Below are 18,949 nucleotides of genomic sequence, written 5' to 3' on the forward strand. Positions count from 1 at the left end.
GTTCGCGGGTGGCACGCGCTGCAAGCAGCCGCTGCTTCCGCTGCAGGATCAGACGCCGCTGTGCTTGGAGCACGCGTGGAAGAGAGTAAGTCTTATTATGTTACAGTTAGGGTTGCTTTTGTTTATTGCACGTGACGCTAGCGCTAAAGAAGCGGATTTACGCCTCATGCGCTGTTGTGTTCGAGCCGCTGCTTGCGCTGCAGGATTAGAGGCCGCTGTGCTCAGAACACGCGTGGAAGAGAGTGAGTTTTATCATGTTACGGTTAGGGTTGCCTTCGCGTGCTGTTTATGGGCGGGATGCGCTGCAAGCAGCTGCTATTCCCGCTGCAAGCAGCTGCTATTCCCGCTGCAGGATAAGATCAGAGTGAGTCTTATGCCCGTTTTCACCATCATTCCCTAATTTTTAAGTGACCCCTATGACAACAAAATTCATATTATGTCTTACCATAGGGATCACTTAAAAATTAGGGAATGATGGTGAAAACAGGCATTATTGTTTTAAGTGTAGGGTCGGTTTTGTTTTTTTTTAGCGACGATAGAGCAGCTGTTTTCAGTCACAAGCGGCTATGTATGATGCAATATGTAAATCTTTAGCAAAGTAACTTGTTTCAGGATAACTATGACAAGCTGGCCCGCGACTGTAGGCCCAAGAAGGCGGTGCGCAAGCGCATCTGGGCGGCGCCTGTGAGGCCCCCGCGGCGGCCCAAGCGGCGCAGGCGGCCGCCGCCCGCGAGGCCCCGCCCCCCGCCGGTCGCGATGCCCCTCAGCCCACACACAGCGGTAGCCCCACAGACGCCCAGCGCTGAACAATCGCTCTCAGGTAAATGTTAAAGTCCGGTCGCCAACCACGTAGAATTTCCTCCAAGAATGGGTAGCTTGGGGTCATTAGACGAAATTCTACGTGCTCGGCGACCGGACTTTAGAATAGTCATGATTTCATGCGCTAAGATTAATACCAGTGCTAGCGATATCAGCATCTCCAATTTTTGCCATTAAAACGCCTGTCCGCTCATCTGAAAGAGCTCACTACGCTGATTCTCGATCAATATAAGACTTGCTAAACATTGAAGTTACCGCTGATATCGCTAGCACGGCCATATGGTTGACTCGTCACCTGGGCGGCGCCCGCGAGGCCCCGCCCCCCGCCGCCCGCGATGCCTCTCAGCCCACACACGGCGGTAGCGCCGCAACCGCGTATAAGAGAATAGTCGGCTGGCACTCACGGACAATTAAAATACACTCCACAACATAGACCTAGCAGCAAATAAACTTAGTAGAGCGTGTGGTGAACACTAATCCATGAAACATATCTTTTGGAGTCGTCATATCTATCCATCATTGGAAGACAGACTCTTTTTCACGTTAGTACATAGTTAGACTTGAAAAAAGTTTTGATTGAAAACGAATAGCAGGAAATGGGAAAGCATAGATTAGATCTCAAGGCAACAATGTTTTCTATAGCATTATACAGGGTGTTAGGTAAATGGATATATGAGCCGACACTAGCCCATGTTAACATGGGCATATAAATGGTATGGTGAAGTCAGAAATTTGATATTATCATTTTTTTTTTTCATACAAAATAAATTGTATAAAATCCGATTTGTATGAAAATTAAAACAATGAAAATGAAGGTATCAATTTTCTGACTTCACCGTACCATTTATATGGCCATGTTAACATGGGCTAGTGTCGGCTCATATACCCATTTACCTAACACCCTGTAGAAGGTTTATTTAATTCTTGTTTCAGAAATCAACGTGTGTTCAAACTCATCCACCTACGACAGTTCGGAAGACACGGCCATGGGCGCGCTCAGCGAAAACGAATACATCACTGTCGCGAGCAATTCCCATGAACTCGGTGCGTATTGCTTTTGATGGTTAAGTGCGGGTTCGAATCCCGACAGTGACAAATATTATCCCCCGTATTACAAAAAGTTAGACTGGTTGAACCCTGGTTTAAATTGACATTTAGTTTGGAAATGACATTTTAAACCAGTTTTCGTCCCGGGTCTAACTTTTTTGAAATAAGGAGGTATGGTTTAGTGGCTTAATTCAGTCAGTGCCTGAAGTATGAGAGCGGCACGGGAAGGGTGACATTGACATATTATTATTATGAAAGAAAGAAAAGTATTAAAATTTATTCGATGTAAGTACAAAATAAAATAACAAATAGATTTATTAAAACCAAACAGTAAGGTACATGCACCAAAATGGCATCTGCTCAGTATAAGCCGTGACGGCAGAGAGCGCGTCACGACCACTGGTATTCTGCGGATGCCAGTTGAGCAAAAGGGCGCAGCCCGCCCAAGAACAATCGGTTTACAAATAAGTGATTTTAAAAACTAATACAGCTTTGACAGGTAATTTAATTAAACAGCTTATGCGAAATTTTTGATTATTAAATAGTAGCTTGACGTGACAGGACATACATGTGAAGTCTCGTTGGCATTTGACCGTCACAAAATCACCCTCCTTTGCTGCGCCCATACCTCAGGCTGACTGAGTTAAGCACCAAATCTATAGTGTGACGTATGCAAGCACAAAGTCATGAATATCTGTTATCTAGTCGTCACAGTACACAGTACATCAGGACTATAACATTGTTGTTGTAAAATAGCCTGTATTGCAACGAGAAAAGATGCTATTGTCTTTAGCTTTATGTGCTGTCGTCAGTAAGTGCTCTATTTAGTTGTTATTGGTGTAATTAATTAGTTTGGTGTACAAACTTTTAAAAAATATGTATTTAATTGTGCGTTGTACCAAGTTTTTATCTCTCAAAAATAATTCGACTGTCACTTTCTGTAGTGAATAAAATCACTAGTTACCAGTGTCCAAACAAAAAAGCTGTAGCATCAATAAATATGTTTTCTAGAACTACGAGCTAATAGGAAAAGAAAGTTACATTTATTGTTATTACTTTCCACTTTCATTCGCTGCAAATCACTTTGTGTAACTGCTGTGTAATAGTTGTATAATATTGGATACATAAATATGTTGTATAATATTGGATACATAAATATGTTGTATAATATTCGATTCTTTAGGTCTTAACGCTTATCTCACTCAGTACCTGAGGTATGGGAGCGGCACGGTAGGGGTGACATTGACACTTTATGACGTCTCACATGACAGCATATAAATCTGAAGGAGATCTGAAGTCTTGCTGACGTTAGACGTTACAAAAACCTTCCCGTGCTGCTGAGGTGTTAACTCAGTGCTTAACCAGGCCTATTCATCTCCGCGAGTTTACATCGAAAACAAAACAAGCACGATGGCACCCTACAGGATTACTATTCGACAAGGCCTCACATACGAGCGAGCATTGACTCACGCACGCGTATTCTTGTGTATGATGGAAAAAAATTAAGAAAATGGTATACTAAATACTGTGCAGTATTTAACTGCCTAAATAATAATAAAAATACAGAATGTACTTTTTTAAGTTGCCTGAAGACACTGAGAGGTAAATAAGTGGTTAATATTATTCATGATAATTCATGCTTAATCATGTATTTCCTCCGCCATTTTCCGCAGTTTAGCACCTCACGTCACACATCATTTTACCGAAGTCAGCCCTATGGCTTCGGCGCAGTACCGATCACTGACGTTTGTCAACAAAATGGTGCTTGACTCTTGAGACAAGCTAAATTACACCATATTGTTAATGACATTGAGCATACTGCAGCACTGAGTCAGTAGCTGTACTGACTGAGTTACGCACTTGACATATAATATTCGTAATTCTTCCAACAGTTGAGGTGGAGCAAGTTCCGCATGATGACATCCTCGATCCTTCGGTCCTCAGCCAGATTCCTGATGAGGCTTTCACGGAGTTTTTTAATCAAGGTATGTTAACTAGAGTTGCCGCGAATAGTGGTTATAGCGAATAGTCGAATACCGATTAATCGCCATTCACTTTGGCGAATAGTCGAATAACTCGACATTACTATTCGACATAAAAACATTAAAATTATTTCTAATTTCTTCTAAGGTTGTGAGAAAAGAAAACAATAAAGTTAAAGAAATCTGTTTCATGTTATACATACCTACATTATGTAGTAAATTTAGGGCATGTTTTGAAGAATCATCTATTATCGTACAACCAAACTGTGGAATGGACTGTCGACTGCGGTGTTTCCGGACGGATACGACCTGCAAGCTTTCAAGAGGAGAGCGTATCTTTACCTTAAAGGCCGGCAACGCACCTGTAACGCCCCTGGGTCTGCGGGTGTCTATGGGCGACGGTAATCACTTACCATCAGGTGATCCGTCTGCTCGTTTGCCTCCTATCACATAAAAAAAAATAAAAAAAATAGAGCAACCTACTGAAGAGCACCCCAAGAATGCCACTGCTGAAGAAATCGCCCACTACATCGCATTAGCAAAGGCTGACAGAAAAATAAACCCATATGAATGGTGGACTTTGAGTACCAATATGAATAGATTTCCTATATTTAAGTAAGCTTGCTAAATGAGACTTAATCACACCAGCAAGCTCTGTTTTTTCAGAAAGACTATTTTCCGAAGCAGGTTTAATTTACGAGGAAAAACGAAAGCGACTTGCTCCCGAACGTGCAGAAAAAAAAGATTTTTTGCGCCACAATCTGCCTCTGTTGGATTTTAAATATAAATTAAAAAGCCTAACTAATTTAATTTCATGAATATGATAGGCACAGGTACATATTACAAATAATAATTGATATTGTGTATTGTTTTATTAGGGAAAATAATAAAAATATGATTATTTTTAACTCATTAGTTTTTTTGTTCACTAAAAGTTTATTTTAGACGACTATTCGCTTAATGCCGAATAATACTAGCTATTATTCGGTATTCGACGAATATCAAAAAAATGTCGAGTAATGCCGAATACCGAATAATAGCGAGTATTCGCGGCAACTGTAATGTTAACAATACTTTTTTTTTAAATCTCCCAGGAAAGTAGCATAGTTGAAGATATTGGAAGTTCCATTACTTTCTTAAAACAATTAGTAAACGGGTATTGAATTCAGCGAACCTAATAGGTTTGAGGTATTACATCATTTACGTAACAATATGCGATATATGGAATATACGAGCGACAGCAACAGAAAAAGAAAACACTACTGCTTATTTGTTCACTATTGCTTAATTTTATTACGAATGCCGCTGTTGCTTATAGTGGCTAATAATAACCCAATAAGAAATATAAGAATCTTCTAAGCGTTATTTTGGCTTATTGGAATCAACTAAAGTCACATCGTCGAATCAGTGTTTTACTTTAGACTGCTTAGTTTTTACTGCTTTATTCATAGACACGCGTTAAAGCTAGCTACAGAAACAGTGTTCATTCGTACATTTAGAAAACAAATTATGTTGCATGTAACAGCATTTCTATAAAGTATCATATTCTTTTCTTAAGCGGAAGGTGGTCCAGCGTTCGCGGGTTCGGAACTAGCGGCGGCGCTAGAAGCGGTGCTCGACGAACGTGTGCTCGACGAGCGAGTGCTCGACGAACGCGCGCTCGACATGACCGACTCTGTGTTCGTGCACGCGCCGCACGCCGTGGCCAAGAACAAGGTAATTTGCTACTTATTTTTTAGGGTGTAAAGGTGCATTTAACTCAATGACGGTGGCGAACACGAACTCATGACGTGTTATTCCGAAATAAAGACAGTACTTACTTTTTAGAGTGACGTCATAGATTGGTGTATAAGAAAATAAAATCTTTATTTGTCAAAAAAAACAATACAAAGAACAAAAAGAATCAAATAAAACTACAAATATATTTGTGCCATAACGGCATAATAATATGATGATCATACAAAATCTACAAAAAACACTAACATCGATTGCCTTTTGGCGTCTGAATTTATTTTAACAGCCAAGATTGTATTTTCAATTAGTTATCCCTTCTATTTTGTCAGTGAACGTAGTAAAAAATAAAGATATTATGATAAAAAAAAATCAAAATGACATATCAGTTTCTTTCTTGGTTAAATAATTAAGTTATTTAACGTTAAATAATCGCTTGCAGATACAAGTTCCAGCGTCTGTGGCCATGGAGATGTCGACAAGCGCGCCCTCATAACATAATAACTTTACACTTGTTATGTTAAGCAAAAATAAACTTTGTGTACTATAAAACTTAGGAACAAATTCGATATTCATAGTCTCAAGAGTTGAAAATATTTTTCTTCATGCTTTAAGTTTCGTATGTGTGGTTGTGTAGGGGTGATTATTGTAAGTGTTAAGAGTTGAATGTATTTCGTATAGAGAATGTGTTGGAATGTTGAATATTATTATTTTTAATGACAATTTACTCGGATATTAGGCTTTCGTAATAGAGGAAAGTACACGAGTAGAATGTCGGTTGTTTGAATTATACATGCGTAATTTTAACCTTTTATACACTTCATCGCATGTGTAATTTGTGCAATGTGTGAGAATGAATGGCGGGTGTCGTCCACATTCTACAGTACTCTTATTTATGCCAAATTAGTATTTATGTGGGGATTTTTTCCAGATACACTTTAATTTTACTCTACTAATAATGGGTTTAATATAAGGGATGTAGTTGAAGGCTTAGTTTAAGTTTTCTCGATCTCGTTTAACTGTCGAACTTAATTTTAATCTTCCTACTTATTTTTTTGAAAATGTAAACGAAATTGTCTATGATTACTTTAGTTTGTGGTCGATGCGACATCTGGTGGCGTTTCGTAGGTAACTTCGCCTTCGTCGTCGTTGTCATAGGATAGTTTAGAGGAATTGTTATGCGTAGCATTGTGTCGTGTCGTGAATTGGGTTGTGTCGTGGTATGTTTGTTGGCTCGAGAGTCACTACAGGAATGTGCAATCATAAACACTAATGTGGATATAATCTTATGTTCTTTCAAGATAAACTGTTTTTATTTTTATAAAGCATTGGCGATAATATCGCTTAGCCTAGGCACAGACCACCGACTTTTAGTTGGCCGATAGTTTGGCCCGATTCTAATTTGTATGAAGAATTGTCCGATACCAAATCGGTGTAATGTGCGCACTTTCATACATGTCCATACTGATTAACAGCCCGACTCAACTATCGGCCGATAAAAAATGTCCACATCCGTAGATGTAAACACGGCTTAATTTCATACTGAATGTGTCTAATGTGTCTATGCCTTGTTTTTATGATTAATGTTGGCAACACTGGGGATTATGGCTCTCTTCCTCATCACACTCTCACCAACTCGTACTGGTTTTTGTAAATATTGTGTTTTTATAAATAAAAGTCAAGATTAAAGTACAAAATCTTATTATTTGTATGTTCCACGAACATAAATGGTGCCGAAACTATAAACAAGCTTCGACAATAAACTTCGAGCAACGAAACCACACCTTCGCCGGCCGGCAAGAAAAGTAAGCTGATTCACTGCATATTGCTGAACATACACTTGCACAAGAATAAATAAATCGAAGGCCAATCAATACACTATTGTGCCATATTGATTTGCAAGTCGCAGTAGCCAAAAGTGAACAATTTTATTCAACTTTGCAAGAAAATAACCGTCCGCCATTTTGGTTCCCTTTACTTTGCATCGAGAAAAAATATCACCACGCCCTGCCATTTTTCGCCATGACCATGGATAGCGATTCGGCTGAAAAGGAAGTGGACAAGAACGCAAGGAAAGGTATCATAAGAAAAATCGCACAGTGTAAAGCGTCGTTGACAAAGGCAGAAAATTTTATCCGCACATTGGAATCGCCAATCAACAAGGACGTAGTATCTGCGCGGCTACAACAACTGCAGGAGGTGCTGCCAAGGCATGAGCAGAGAGCTACTGATCGAATTAAGTACTTTGGACGACACCCTTGATGAAGACTATTTCGGAAACGACGCGTTCGAGGACCGGTATTTGGCGATCGTGGCGAGCCTTCGAGGCCTACTGGCGCCGCAGCCGCCGTCGCCGGCTCCAGCATCGGGCGCGCAGCAGTCTACAGACGCGTGCGCTACCAGCGTGAGGCTGCCAGAAATAGACATTCCTGTGTTTGACGGCAAGGACTACACAAAATACCACTCGTTCATCGAACTCTTTAGTGCAGTGATAGATAATAATTCTAAATTAGCCGCAATTCAAAAGCTTTTCTATCTTAGAAAATACTTAAAAGGTGAGCCGTTGTCACCAAAGGCTACACACTGGTAATTGTTTGCTTCGCCACTAAGGCTGTCCACCTTGAGCTAGTTTCAGACATGACAACTCAAACATTCTTAGCAGCCTTAAAAAGATTCATTGGCAGACGCGGTATTCCCGCCATTATTAATTGCGATAATGCACAAACGTTTAAAGGAGCCGACAACGTGCTCCACGACTTGTATAAATTAGTCAATTCTTCGTACGTGAATTTATTCTCCCCCACCACTCTTTTGAAATGGAACTTAAAACTCTTAACGGCGATTATGGCTCTCTTCCTCATCACACTCTCACCAACTCGTACTGGTTTTTGTAAATATTGTGTTTTTATAAATAAAAGTCAAGATTAAAGTACAAAAACCAGTACGAGTTGGTGAGAGTGTGATGAGGAAGAGAGCCATAATCCCCAGTGTTGCCAACATTAATCATAAAAACAAGGCATAGACACATTAGACACATTCAGTATGAAATTAAGCCGTGTTTACATCTACGGATGTGGACAAAAAATCGGTGGTCTGCGCCTAGGCTTACATAAGTACTTCTGCAATATTTTTAGTTCATAACCAACCATGTATTTTTATGAAACTCGTAGAACAGTTTATAAACGAATACATCTTTTCAAATAGCGATCTCATAAACTATATCATCATCAGAATTCATGTTTTGTAACTTAAATTAATTTTGATGGCATTAATTATATTTTACTTTCAACTTTATTACGATTAAGTTAGGTTATTAAGTTTTTTGTCACAAAATAATACATTAAAATTGTCTTGTTAATTATGACATATTCGCTCCAGTAAAATTCACAGTCGATTTTTTCGTAATGTTTGTATGTAACACATTTTTTAAGTGAACGATATTAGAGATTCCTGTAGTGAAGTCGGGCATCAAGTTGTATTGTGGAAAGTTTCATGCATTATACACGCGATACTTTTTGCCACTACCGTGAATATTACGTACTATTTAGGCAAGCAATTGGGTGGTTGACACTAATAACCAAGCCACCAATCTTTAAAAACAATCTTTAATAATCCTCTTTGACATACAAAATGGACATGTCACGTTTTGACAATTAACTCTTTAAAATGTTGACTATGGTGTTCACTATCCTATTGAATCGCCTCTAGACAATCTAACGGTCGTAATTGTTTCGATTCGATAAAGTTGCATAATATCAACTGCTTTGTAACTTGACTAAGGAGCGAAATAATCGCGAATCGAAATCGAATGACACTTTATCTGGCACATTTCATGAAACTGCAGCTGATGCATTTAAAAAGGCAAATTTAAATCGTAACAAACAAACTTATTTCATAACTTATGACATTAACCAAAACATTACATAAGTCTGAATAACCTGACATAGTTTTGTTACCGACCAAAGTCCGATAAACAACAAAACCTTTATTATACCTGGTAATTTTCATTACAAACTGCAATGATAGAGCAATTTCACGCGTTGTGAACTGATTCGCTATCTTTTTCTATTTTTATAAATCATTACCTAAATTAGTTATTTGAAAGTAACTGTTTGTATTTCACGACCAAACAAAACTGCTATTTCAATTATGACGATTGTTTATTACAGAAGTTGGACGAAAAACTACTTTTGTTTGAAAGGCTGAAAACTCGTTATTTTTAAAGAGTATGACCGTTTCATGAAAAAATAAATCGACGCGGTCGAAGCTAGCAACTCAAGCCATATTACCTGTTAGACTGTTAACGCATCCTTTGCGATTTCTAGTTGCTGTTCGTAATGCAATTACCGGTGTATGAATTACTGTTAAATCTACCAAAGCCCCGATTTAAATGAAAAAATAACCTTTTTTGCCGAGGTCGACATGCTGTACCTTTTGAAAACTCAGTCAAGCGTATTTGAAAGTGTCTATCGAAATATCATTGCTTTTTTGCATGAAAAATGTGAAAATGGGATTTCAAGTAAGCCGCCTAAATCTTTTCATGAGATGCTAGAACGTTAAGCAATAACTAGATATAATTTTAATTGTATTTACTATATGTCCGCAAAACGTATCGTGTGTCTACGAATTGCTAAATAAAAGTTTGTCACGAAAAATTGTATAATGGTAATAATTCAATTTGTAATTCCACATAATGTCAAATTAAACGTTTCTGCGTTTAATCTGACCAAATGCGTGTTTTATAAACTAGACATACATTTTCAGTGCTCAAATTAAAACATTATAGAAATTAAATGTAAAGATGGCAAGATGAAAGTAAAACAGTGATCGATTAGTGTTAATTTTTTATGACAATTCTTATTTGGTAATTTGTACATTTTTATTGTAATTAAGCGCGGAATGTGTACACAGAACAAACCATATTTACTCAGATAATAATGCTTTAATCTGTATATAGAGGAATCAAATGGAAAGTGACTGTGCCTCATATATTGGTGGAACATAGTTTTATCGTTTGCTTAGCATTTTAATACAAACAATTTAATAAAACCAAACACCACTACAATGTAAATCTGGATAATATATAAGTTGCCTTATATTTGACCTGTCTGTGTTTTCATCTCGGTATCAAAGCACAGTCTTTTATTTTGCCTTAGAAGCGGACATCCCTGTTTTATTAATTCAATCGTTAGATATTACTATTATGTATAAAATTGATGAAGGAACTAGTAGTTGTATTTGCTTAGTTTCGAAGAAATATTCGATATTATGATTTTATAAAAAAAAACAGTTTTAGAAACATATTTTCTAAAAAAATTACATTAAGTCAGAATTTTGTAAATAAATTTACCTATCACTGTAACGTCTACCTTTATGCAAAAATAAATGGTTATTGCTGCAGTAATTTAGGAATTATTTAATAATTTATGATTTTCAGAAAACATTTTTTTCTCCGTTGTCCTAGAAAATTGGCAGCTATATTTACTTTATATTGATGCATGATATAATTATCTATAATACCTGAAAATATTACTTGCCTATCCCGTGGAAGTTGGATGATACGACTAGAAAAATTTGTCAAAAGTAATATTGACTAAGGCCATCGGTCAAAACCACTATTAACTGAAATTTGCAGTCAAAAGTGGTTTTGATCGATTATGAGTTTTGACTGCAACATATACACCGTGTTACTTTGCATTCTTGCCATATTCACAGAGATAAAAGTAGGTAACAATACCTATTATTTAAGATAAACAAGAGACTCCCATAAAGAAAGTACACTAAGATTTTAGTAAATTAGGTTTTTCAGTACAAATTGGAATAAACCAATTTTGTCTCGCACGTTCTACAGGTGCAAGTGGAATAAACCTAGTGGGCGTGGCCTAGTTCTTAATTTTATGGCTTTGGGTACCAGCCTTTTTATCCAGTCATAATAACTATTTTAAAATACTCTTCAGTTGATTTCAGATTTTCCTTTCTACTTTACGGGCTTAGGACCGTCAAAAATACGTAATAATTAATAGGGTTTCAATTAATTTACAACATTGTACCCTATTTTTACAAATTAATAAATTAACCCACTTTATACTACCGTCGTTTTAAAACAACACATAGAAACAAAAAAATTTGGAGAATATGTAGGTACTTTTGTTTTTATTTATTTATGTTACTTGACAGGTGAAGGCTTTGTCGACTTAGTCTATGTGGCAAATCTTAATAATTCATTAGGTTTTCCATAATATTTACAAGTTTATTTAGCCATTTTCAACGATGAGTTTTCAAGATAAGTAATAATAATAAGTTGCACACTTTATTGAGATAGTTTATATAAAACGTGATGTTAGTATCATAAACTACATATAAACATCAAATCACACTGATTCAGACCCTTTGGTAAGAAGTTATAACGAAAAATAACTGGTGTTGTTTATAAACGCCAGCAGTAAAATGTACTACTTTATCTTTCAAGACATTATTATTTTATTTTTTACTGTAGGACACATTATCAGGCTCTGGAGCTTCATGATTTCGTCGAGGAGCTAGAAAATGACGATAATTTTCCAGTACTAGATTGTCTGATGATTATTGATACAGTAGTTAATACATAGATACCTATAAACAATAACAACACAACTAGAATAAAAACAATTACTGAGCAGTGGCTCAGTGGTCCAGTGGCCCCAATAGGATTATTCCACTATGTTCACCTCGGTGATATCACCTGGGTGAAGAAAGTGTTATTTTTCGTGTCCTCATTTCACCTCAGAACCATTTCACCCAGATGATATTATCCATATGACTTGATTTGACTAAAGCAGTCGCTTTTGTTCATCTATTTTTAGGGATGAATTCACCCAGGTTTTCGCATTTGTTTACCAGGGTGAATTAATTTCTAGGTGAACAAAGGTTCTAGGTGATCGTTTTAGTCGACGCAATCCACCTGTAAAATGAAGCTAGGTGAAATGGTTCCGAGGTGAGATGAGGACACTAAAAAGACAAATAAATATTTCTATTTCACTTTCTTCACCCAGGTGAACAAAGTGGAATGACCCCCCAATAGGCTCCCCGCTCAGCATTTATCCTGACATTCTCGTAAGGGCATGTCAAGAAGCTGGTCTTCCTCGGACGCTCTTGCTTTTGGCATCGCACATCCTGTCGAAGAGACATCGACTCGAGTTTGCTATCCCTCAAAAGGGTGCGTAATGCAGGGAATTACCGTGGTACCTATCTTCAGTTATGCATTTTTACAATTAAAGAAACAAAAGATAATACCAAAAGTAATATTACTCAGTTTTGTCACAAAAGCCAAATAAAATAAAGGATGGTTTTCTTTATGCAATGCATACCTCATAGTAGTGCATTTTACTACTGTTGTTTATAAACGACACCGCTTTTCCGAATTTCCACGATGGAAATATTTTTTTTCTTATTTTTCCCATGTTATTTGTCAGTTTTTAAGCCTCATATACAAAGATTATTAAGTTTGGAGATAGTAAAATGTTTCAGGAGTATCTGGGTTAAGTATGAAATGAAATCACCTTATTCACAATTAATTATTTATTCATAAGTTCCTACTTACAAAGTTTACGTACTGCGAAGCAAGTGTTCAAAGTGTCCTCCGTTCTGATGAAGGCACAGTCTAGCACGGCGAAGCGTAGGTTTTTCGCTTTAGTTTTCGCAACACATTAAACGTTTTGAATCACAGTTTCACTAAAACAATCCTTGCATGTAACGCGTTTACACTGTTTATCTCTTCTGCGCATACCAGTCGTTTCAAGTCACTCCAAAAATCCATTGGTGTCAGGTCCTAGGATCGTGGTGGCCAAGCTACTGGACCCCTCGTCCAATCCACTGTTCACCAAACGTATTATTCGCGCACTTGACGTCCTTATTGTGGGGGAGCACCATCCTGCTGGTAGTAGAGCATTTGGTGTAACGCTAAGGGTACGTCATCAAGCATTTCGTCTAAGACGTCTTGCAGACACTCCAAGCACCATTTTGATTAAATTATTCGTTGTTTGAATACACTTCAGTCATTTTTGTATTATTTATTACGTGATTTGTGTTTGATGGATTTCTCAGTTTTTTACAAGTGTCAAAAAGACATTTTAAAGACAATAGATTGCAATAGATATTTAAAAATACAATAAAAAGTAAAAAAGTCTCCATCGCCATCGCCAACAAGTGATGTGCATGCGTTACGATAATTAGTGGTGTGTTTAACAGATTGTCGATAAAATAAAATACTCAAGATTAAAAAAATATTTTTTCGGGCATTATTTTTTTACGGATTTGTGTTCAGTATCAGTAATATAGTAACCTCTGTAAATATGGCAAGAATGCAAAGTAACACCCTGTATATCGATGTTTCGAAAACGATAGGATTTCCAATAAGCCGCCACAGGGCCAACTCTATAATTATCAAACTCGACCCGACAAATTAATAATGGTAAAAGCAATGAATTTCAATAGTTATCTAACAAAGGCATTAAAACCGTATTGTTACGGACGGCATATAAAAAACTAAAAAATATTTAGATGACAACCCTAGTTACATATAAATTTTCTAAACTCATAGAAATTAAAATATCTTCGAACTTCCACGGGATAGGCAAGTAATATTTTCAGGTATTATAGATAATTATATCATGCATCAATATAAAGTAAATATAGCTGCCAATTTTCTACGACAACGGAGAAAAAAATGTTTTCTGAATATCATAAATTATTAAATAATTCCTAAATTACTGCAGCAATAACCATTTATTTTTGCATAAAGGTAGACGTTATAGTGATAGGTAAACTTATTTACAAAATTCTGACTTAATGTAATTTTTTTAGAAAATATGCTTCTAAAGCTGTTTTTTTTTATAAAATCACAAAATCGAATATTTCTTCGAAACTAAACAAATACAACTGCTAGTTCCTGCATCAATTTTATACATAATAGTAATATCTAACGATTGAATTAATAAAACAGGGATGTCCGCTTCTAAGCCAAAATAAAACACTGTGCAAAGAGACGTATGGAACTATTTAAAATATTTTTACCCTTAAACAAGCGTGGAGTCTTTTAGAAAATATTTAGATGTGGATAAAGCTCATTTATGACAAATTATGAGTCTGGAATAAGACTTTTGAACAGTAAAAGACTAATAAAACCAATAATACAGAATCAGATTAGTCTTAACAAGACCTTGTTTCAAAATTATTAAATGTTAAGCAAAATGTTCATTACATTTTGCTCGTTTTCCTTATTTTTAATTCTAATAGTACATGTTACAATGATACCGAGATGCCAGACAAGGTTTTATTGAAATAGCAATAATAATATGTAATATGTAAATTGTTTCAGGACTGTAAATTATGTACCTATGGAAAATATAAAGAATAACCATTAAGAAATGAAATACATATTAATTTGTTATTAACAAGCTAGACAAATATTTCCGGCCGTTCATTGTGGATGCATATCATTTCTTAATGGACACAGTATGTGAACAATGTACGAAAGTATGAATAGCATGTGCCCTAAATATTATATGAGAGTAAAAACATAAAAAGAAATATGAAGCAATTAGTGTATAGTAGGTAAATTGGCTTTTATAGCTACTCAATGTAACGAAAAACAAAAGCGGTCAGTGTAAAATCCAAATAAAATATTTTTGTAAATTTTTATGTTCCTATAACTTGTGTGATTTATTTGTGGCTGAATGAGCTAAATTTTCTTTCGAATAATTGGTATATTTATAAGTTGTGTAATATTATTTTTAAAATATCCGCAAAGTACGGTCGATAGCTTAATCTACAAAAAGATGTGTTTACAAAGAATTTTGAACTTTATGGTTCAATATTATTGAGATCTTTTTAGTAGTTTTCTTACTGGCGACTGGATTCAAATCAGATTCTTAGATTTTATCATGCCTCTCGAAAATTGCTTCGACGAAACATAGTTTACCCTGTACCAAAACTGCAAATTGATTTTTAGTTTTATGTAATGTGACAATCGTTTAAAGGTGTCCCCGCATTCTGAAACGTGAGCTATCCAATAAACTAATATTTGAAATATACGATATTATGTATTTGTATGTGTCGTCTTTTGGTTGAATCGTTCGCTAGATGTAGAATTTTAATGTGATCTTATATTTTTGTCCGTGGCGCCACTGCTTTGATATTACTTAACTCTTAAATCGCATGAAAATCATCTTAAGTAGTTTCTGGGGTCGTAATCTATTCTGGGATCTATTTTTTATGAATTATTTTGGCATAAGTACTAATGCTGGATTTTTTGTCTGATGTGTTGTGTCGTGACGCATCAGAAAGGAATCGGTTTCATACATTAGAGCAGGACTTGCCAACCAGGGGGGCACGGGGCTTAGCTCATGAGAGTACGTGAGTACATCTTCGTTTGTTCGGGGAGCCTTGGCCAAATAAAGGTTGGGAAACCCTGCACTAGAGTTTTGTGTCGTGTCGCGATGGCTTCTGACCTGTAGGCCTAAGATGCGCGCCGCGATAAGCGGTTATACGCTATTTTATCGATTTTGCCCATACATTTTGTCGTCTATAAAAGTTATCACGGCGCGCATCTTAGGCCTACTGAACCCTGTTCTGTTCTGATGCGTCACGACACGATACGTCAGACAAATAAGTCCGGCGTAACACTGAAAACGCACAACTAGCCCATTGCACTTTCGATTCGCAATAGATACGCGTAGTGCAGAATCGAAATCCTTTGGGTTAATTACTGATGTTATAATGGACTGTAAAATTTGATCTGAATTTTGTTTGTCCCGTAATTACGTTACGTTTACTAATTTCAACGTGATTTTTGGTGGTGATAAATTATAATAAGCTAATATTGCAATTAGATAAGATGGTGTTTAATTTGATGTGCTATCATCTGTACAGTCAGCGTCAAATAGTTCGGGACACCCAAAGTAACCAATAAGTTCGCAACACTTCTTTGTTAAAATTGGAATAAGGTTGTGTTATAAACTACAGTAAACTCTCTATCTCTCTCAATTTCTTGAACTCGTTGGTTTACCTTGTTTCTATCTGCTTAACCATGTTACTATACAAGGACAACTCTCTATAACGTCAAAAATGCTCAGTCCCTTGAGTGTCGTTATAAAGAGTTTACACTATTTGACCACTTTGGTTATCACGAACTATTTGGTACTGACTGTACACTAGAGTTACGGAATAGTGGCGGCCCGGCTCTGAATCACAGTAGTGTTGTAGGTGTAAAATATCGGATACGCTTAACTCTCCATATGCGGTACCTGCACTTTCGTTTTATAACAATATACAAAATACAATAATGATAGGAACTTGTAAATGTATGTATTTTTATGTGCTAGTTATTTATTGTTTGTACTTTTGTAGATCAATTCGAATTGACTGCGCATAGGGAGATTAACATAATGTAAGTAACGCACCTATAGTTTAAGGTTTTATCGTTAGAGTTGTATGGGTCTTGAGTTGACGAATGATTGGTCATCATCAGTAGGTACGTCATTGGCCGTTTGTTAGGCCTCGGTCTCCTATAAACGCAGTAGGCCGCATACAAACAAAATGTATTGTGATCTTCTTCAGAAGTTGACGTATGGACACTATGGACATCGATAGGAACGTTTGACGCTGACGTCACACGCCGCATATAGCGTTTAATAGGAGACCGTAGCCGTTGGTAGCATTAAATGAAGAGGATGTGCTCAGTATTCAGAACAAAAACAAGTTTATTACAATAATTTTGATTTCTTGGAGCTTTTGAAATGACTTCAAAGTTATTTATTTCTAATGTATTCTCTCAAAGATTTACTTCTATTCCTTTACCGCTTTCTAACCAAAGCCCAAGAGCAATTAATATTAAAACTTCCCACATTTAAGCACTCCAGACGCCAAAAAGTAGTCTATTTCAAACACTGAGGCGTCCTCTTTATTTTTATGCCCCAATAAAGGCTCTGTTACAAAAGCGACACAGTTTAAGCTGTTATTATGCGAACTACCATTTCATATTATGTATTCACGATTTTAACCATTACCAGTTTTTAACCGTTATTTATTGCAATATCAATACTATTGTTATGTTTAATACTGAATGAATATACAATTCTTCAGAGTTGATGGATGTTGAGACCTTATTTTTCACTCCACTCATATACACGTTATTAGAAAACTAATAAATCAAATCAAAACAAAAGCTTTGATTTCTTTTAATATTGGTCTTCGTTTTGGAGTGAGAAATCTTTTAAAAGATAATGCTGCCACATTTTAGAGCTTAATATTCTATAGACCACAGTTTACTGACAATCTTCAGATCTTCAGTCTTCTTTCTACGAATTTCGTTATTAAATAAATATAACTTGTAATTACTGAAACTTTTCAAAAATAAAATTCTCAGTGTTATCATAGGGCACATTGTTGCTCGGGATTTAACGCTTGTTAGTACGTTACAAATGGTTTGGACTGTGTAAAACGTAGGTAAATAAAGGTTGTAAGTTAGTGTTGGTGTATTAGCAGTTCGCGAGATGTGGTACATAATTGTAACGTTAATGTTTGTTACTGGCAACTCTGTTGGTTCACTTCGCAAAGCCCATCGAATGTATAAAATAGTTTTTCGCCAAATCATGAAGTTTTGCGGATTGGACTAATTGCAAGTTAGCTCGTGACGTGTCAAATTTAGAAAAGTGCTACCTCTTTGAATGCCTGAAATTGTTCACAGTTTATTGTCCAATGCGTGTAACATGATGATGTTAAAAAGTGAAATAAACATGAAGAAATTTTGACTCTTGTTTTTAATTAACAGTAGCTGTCCCATAATTATTTTGATAACTGCCGAAACATTATGAATCGAAAAAAGTTTACGAAGAAAGGAGGTCGTCAATGTTTTCAATAATTATTACAATGTTTGTGTTAATGTTTTTAATTATCGATTACAATCTTTGTTGAATCTCTCTTGTGACCTTAATTCATGGTGACATACGGCCTACTTACGGTACAATACCTAGGTTTAACCACTAACTCCTTTGCTACCAGGATCCTCGGATGGCTGGTATACACGACCAGTGTTCAAAAGTAAATTCTAAAATTGACTTCTACACAGAGTCAAACTGATGCTCTGAATGTACAGTTCTTATCTAGCAGTTTGTCAATGATGTTTGATAAAGTATCTAACGCCCGTATTTACAAACATTACTATGAGATCTCACAGTGCGCGTGCACGTAGGTACAGGGTGACACAGGAACCAATCACAGAGCTCTATTTAACACTGTGTGTTCGATTTGCTGCTTCACTTAAGCAAGTATTTTTTGTGAATACGGGCGTTAGACTACTCAAGTTCTTAAAGCTTAAGTATTTTTCTATTTTC

General features: G+C 36.3%; 1 protein-coding gene across 1 annotated transcript; it reads left to right on the forward strand.

Annotated features, from left to right (window-relative positions):
* Window positions 1-742: 742 nt before the first annotated feature.
* LOC135080697 (uncharacterized) lies at window positions 743-6,099 on the forward strand. The gene is made up of 5 exons (XM_063975413.1): window positions 743-820; window positions 1,753-1,863; window positions 3,759-3,851; window positions 5,407-5,564; window positions 6,022-6,099. Exons 1-5 carry the CDS (start codon window positions 757-759, stop codon window positions 6,073-6,075), a joined length of 480 nt encoding a protein of 159 aa, XP_063831483.1. The 5' UTR covers window positions 743-756; the 3' UTR covers window positions 6,076-6,099.
* Window positions 6,100-18,949: the final 12,850 nt, after the last annotated feature.

Source organism: Ostrinia nubilalis, chromosome 18 (genome assembly GCF_963855985.1).
Source record: "Ostrinia nubilalis chromosome 18, ilOstNubi1.1, whole genome shotgun sequence".
In the NCBI taxonomy this organism is placed as follows: domain Eukaryota; kingdom Metazoa; phylum Arthropoda; class Insecta; order Lepidoptera; family Crambidae; genus Ostrinia; species Ostrinia nubilalis.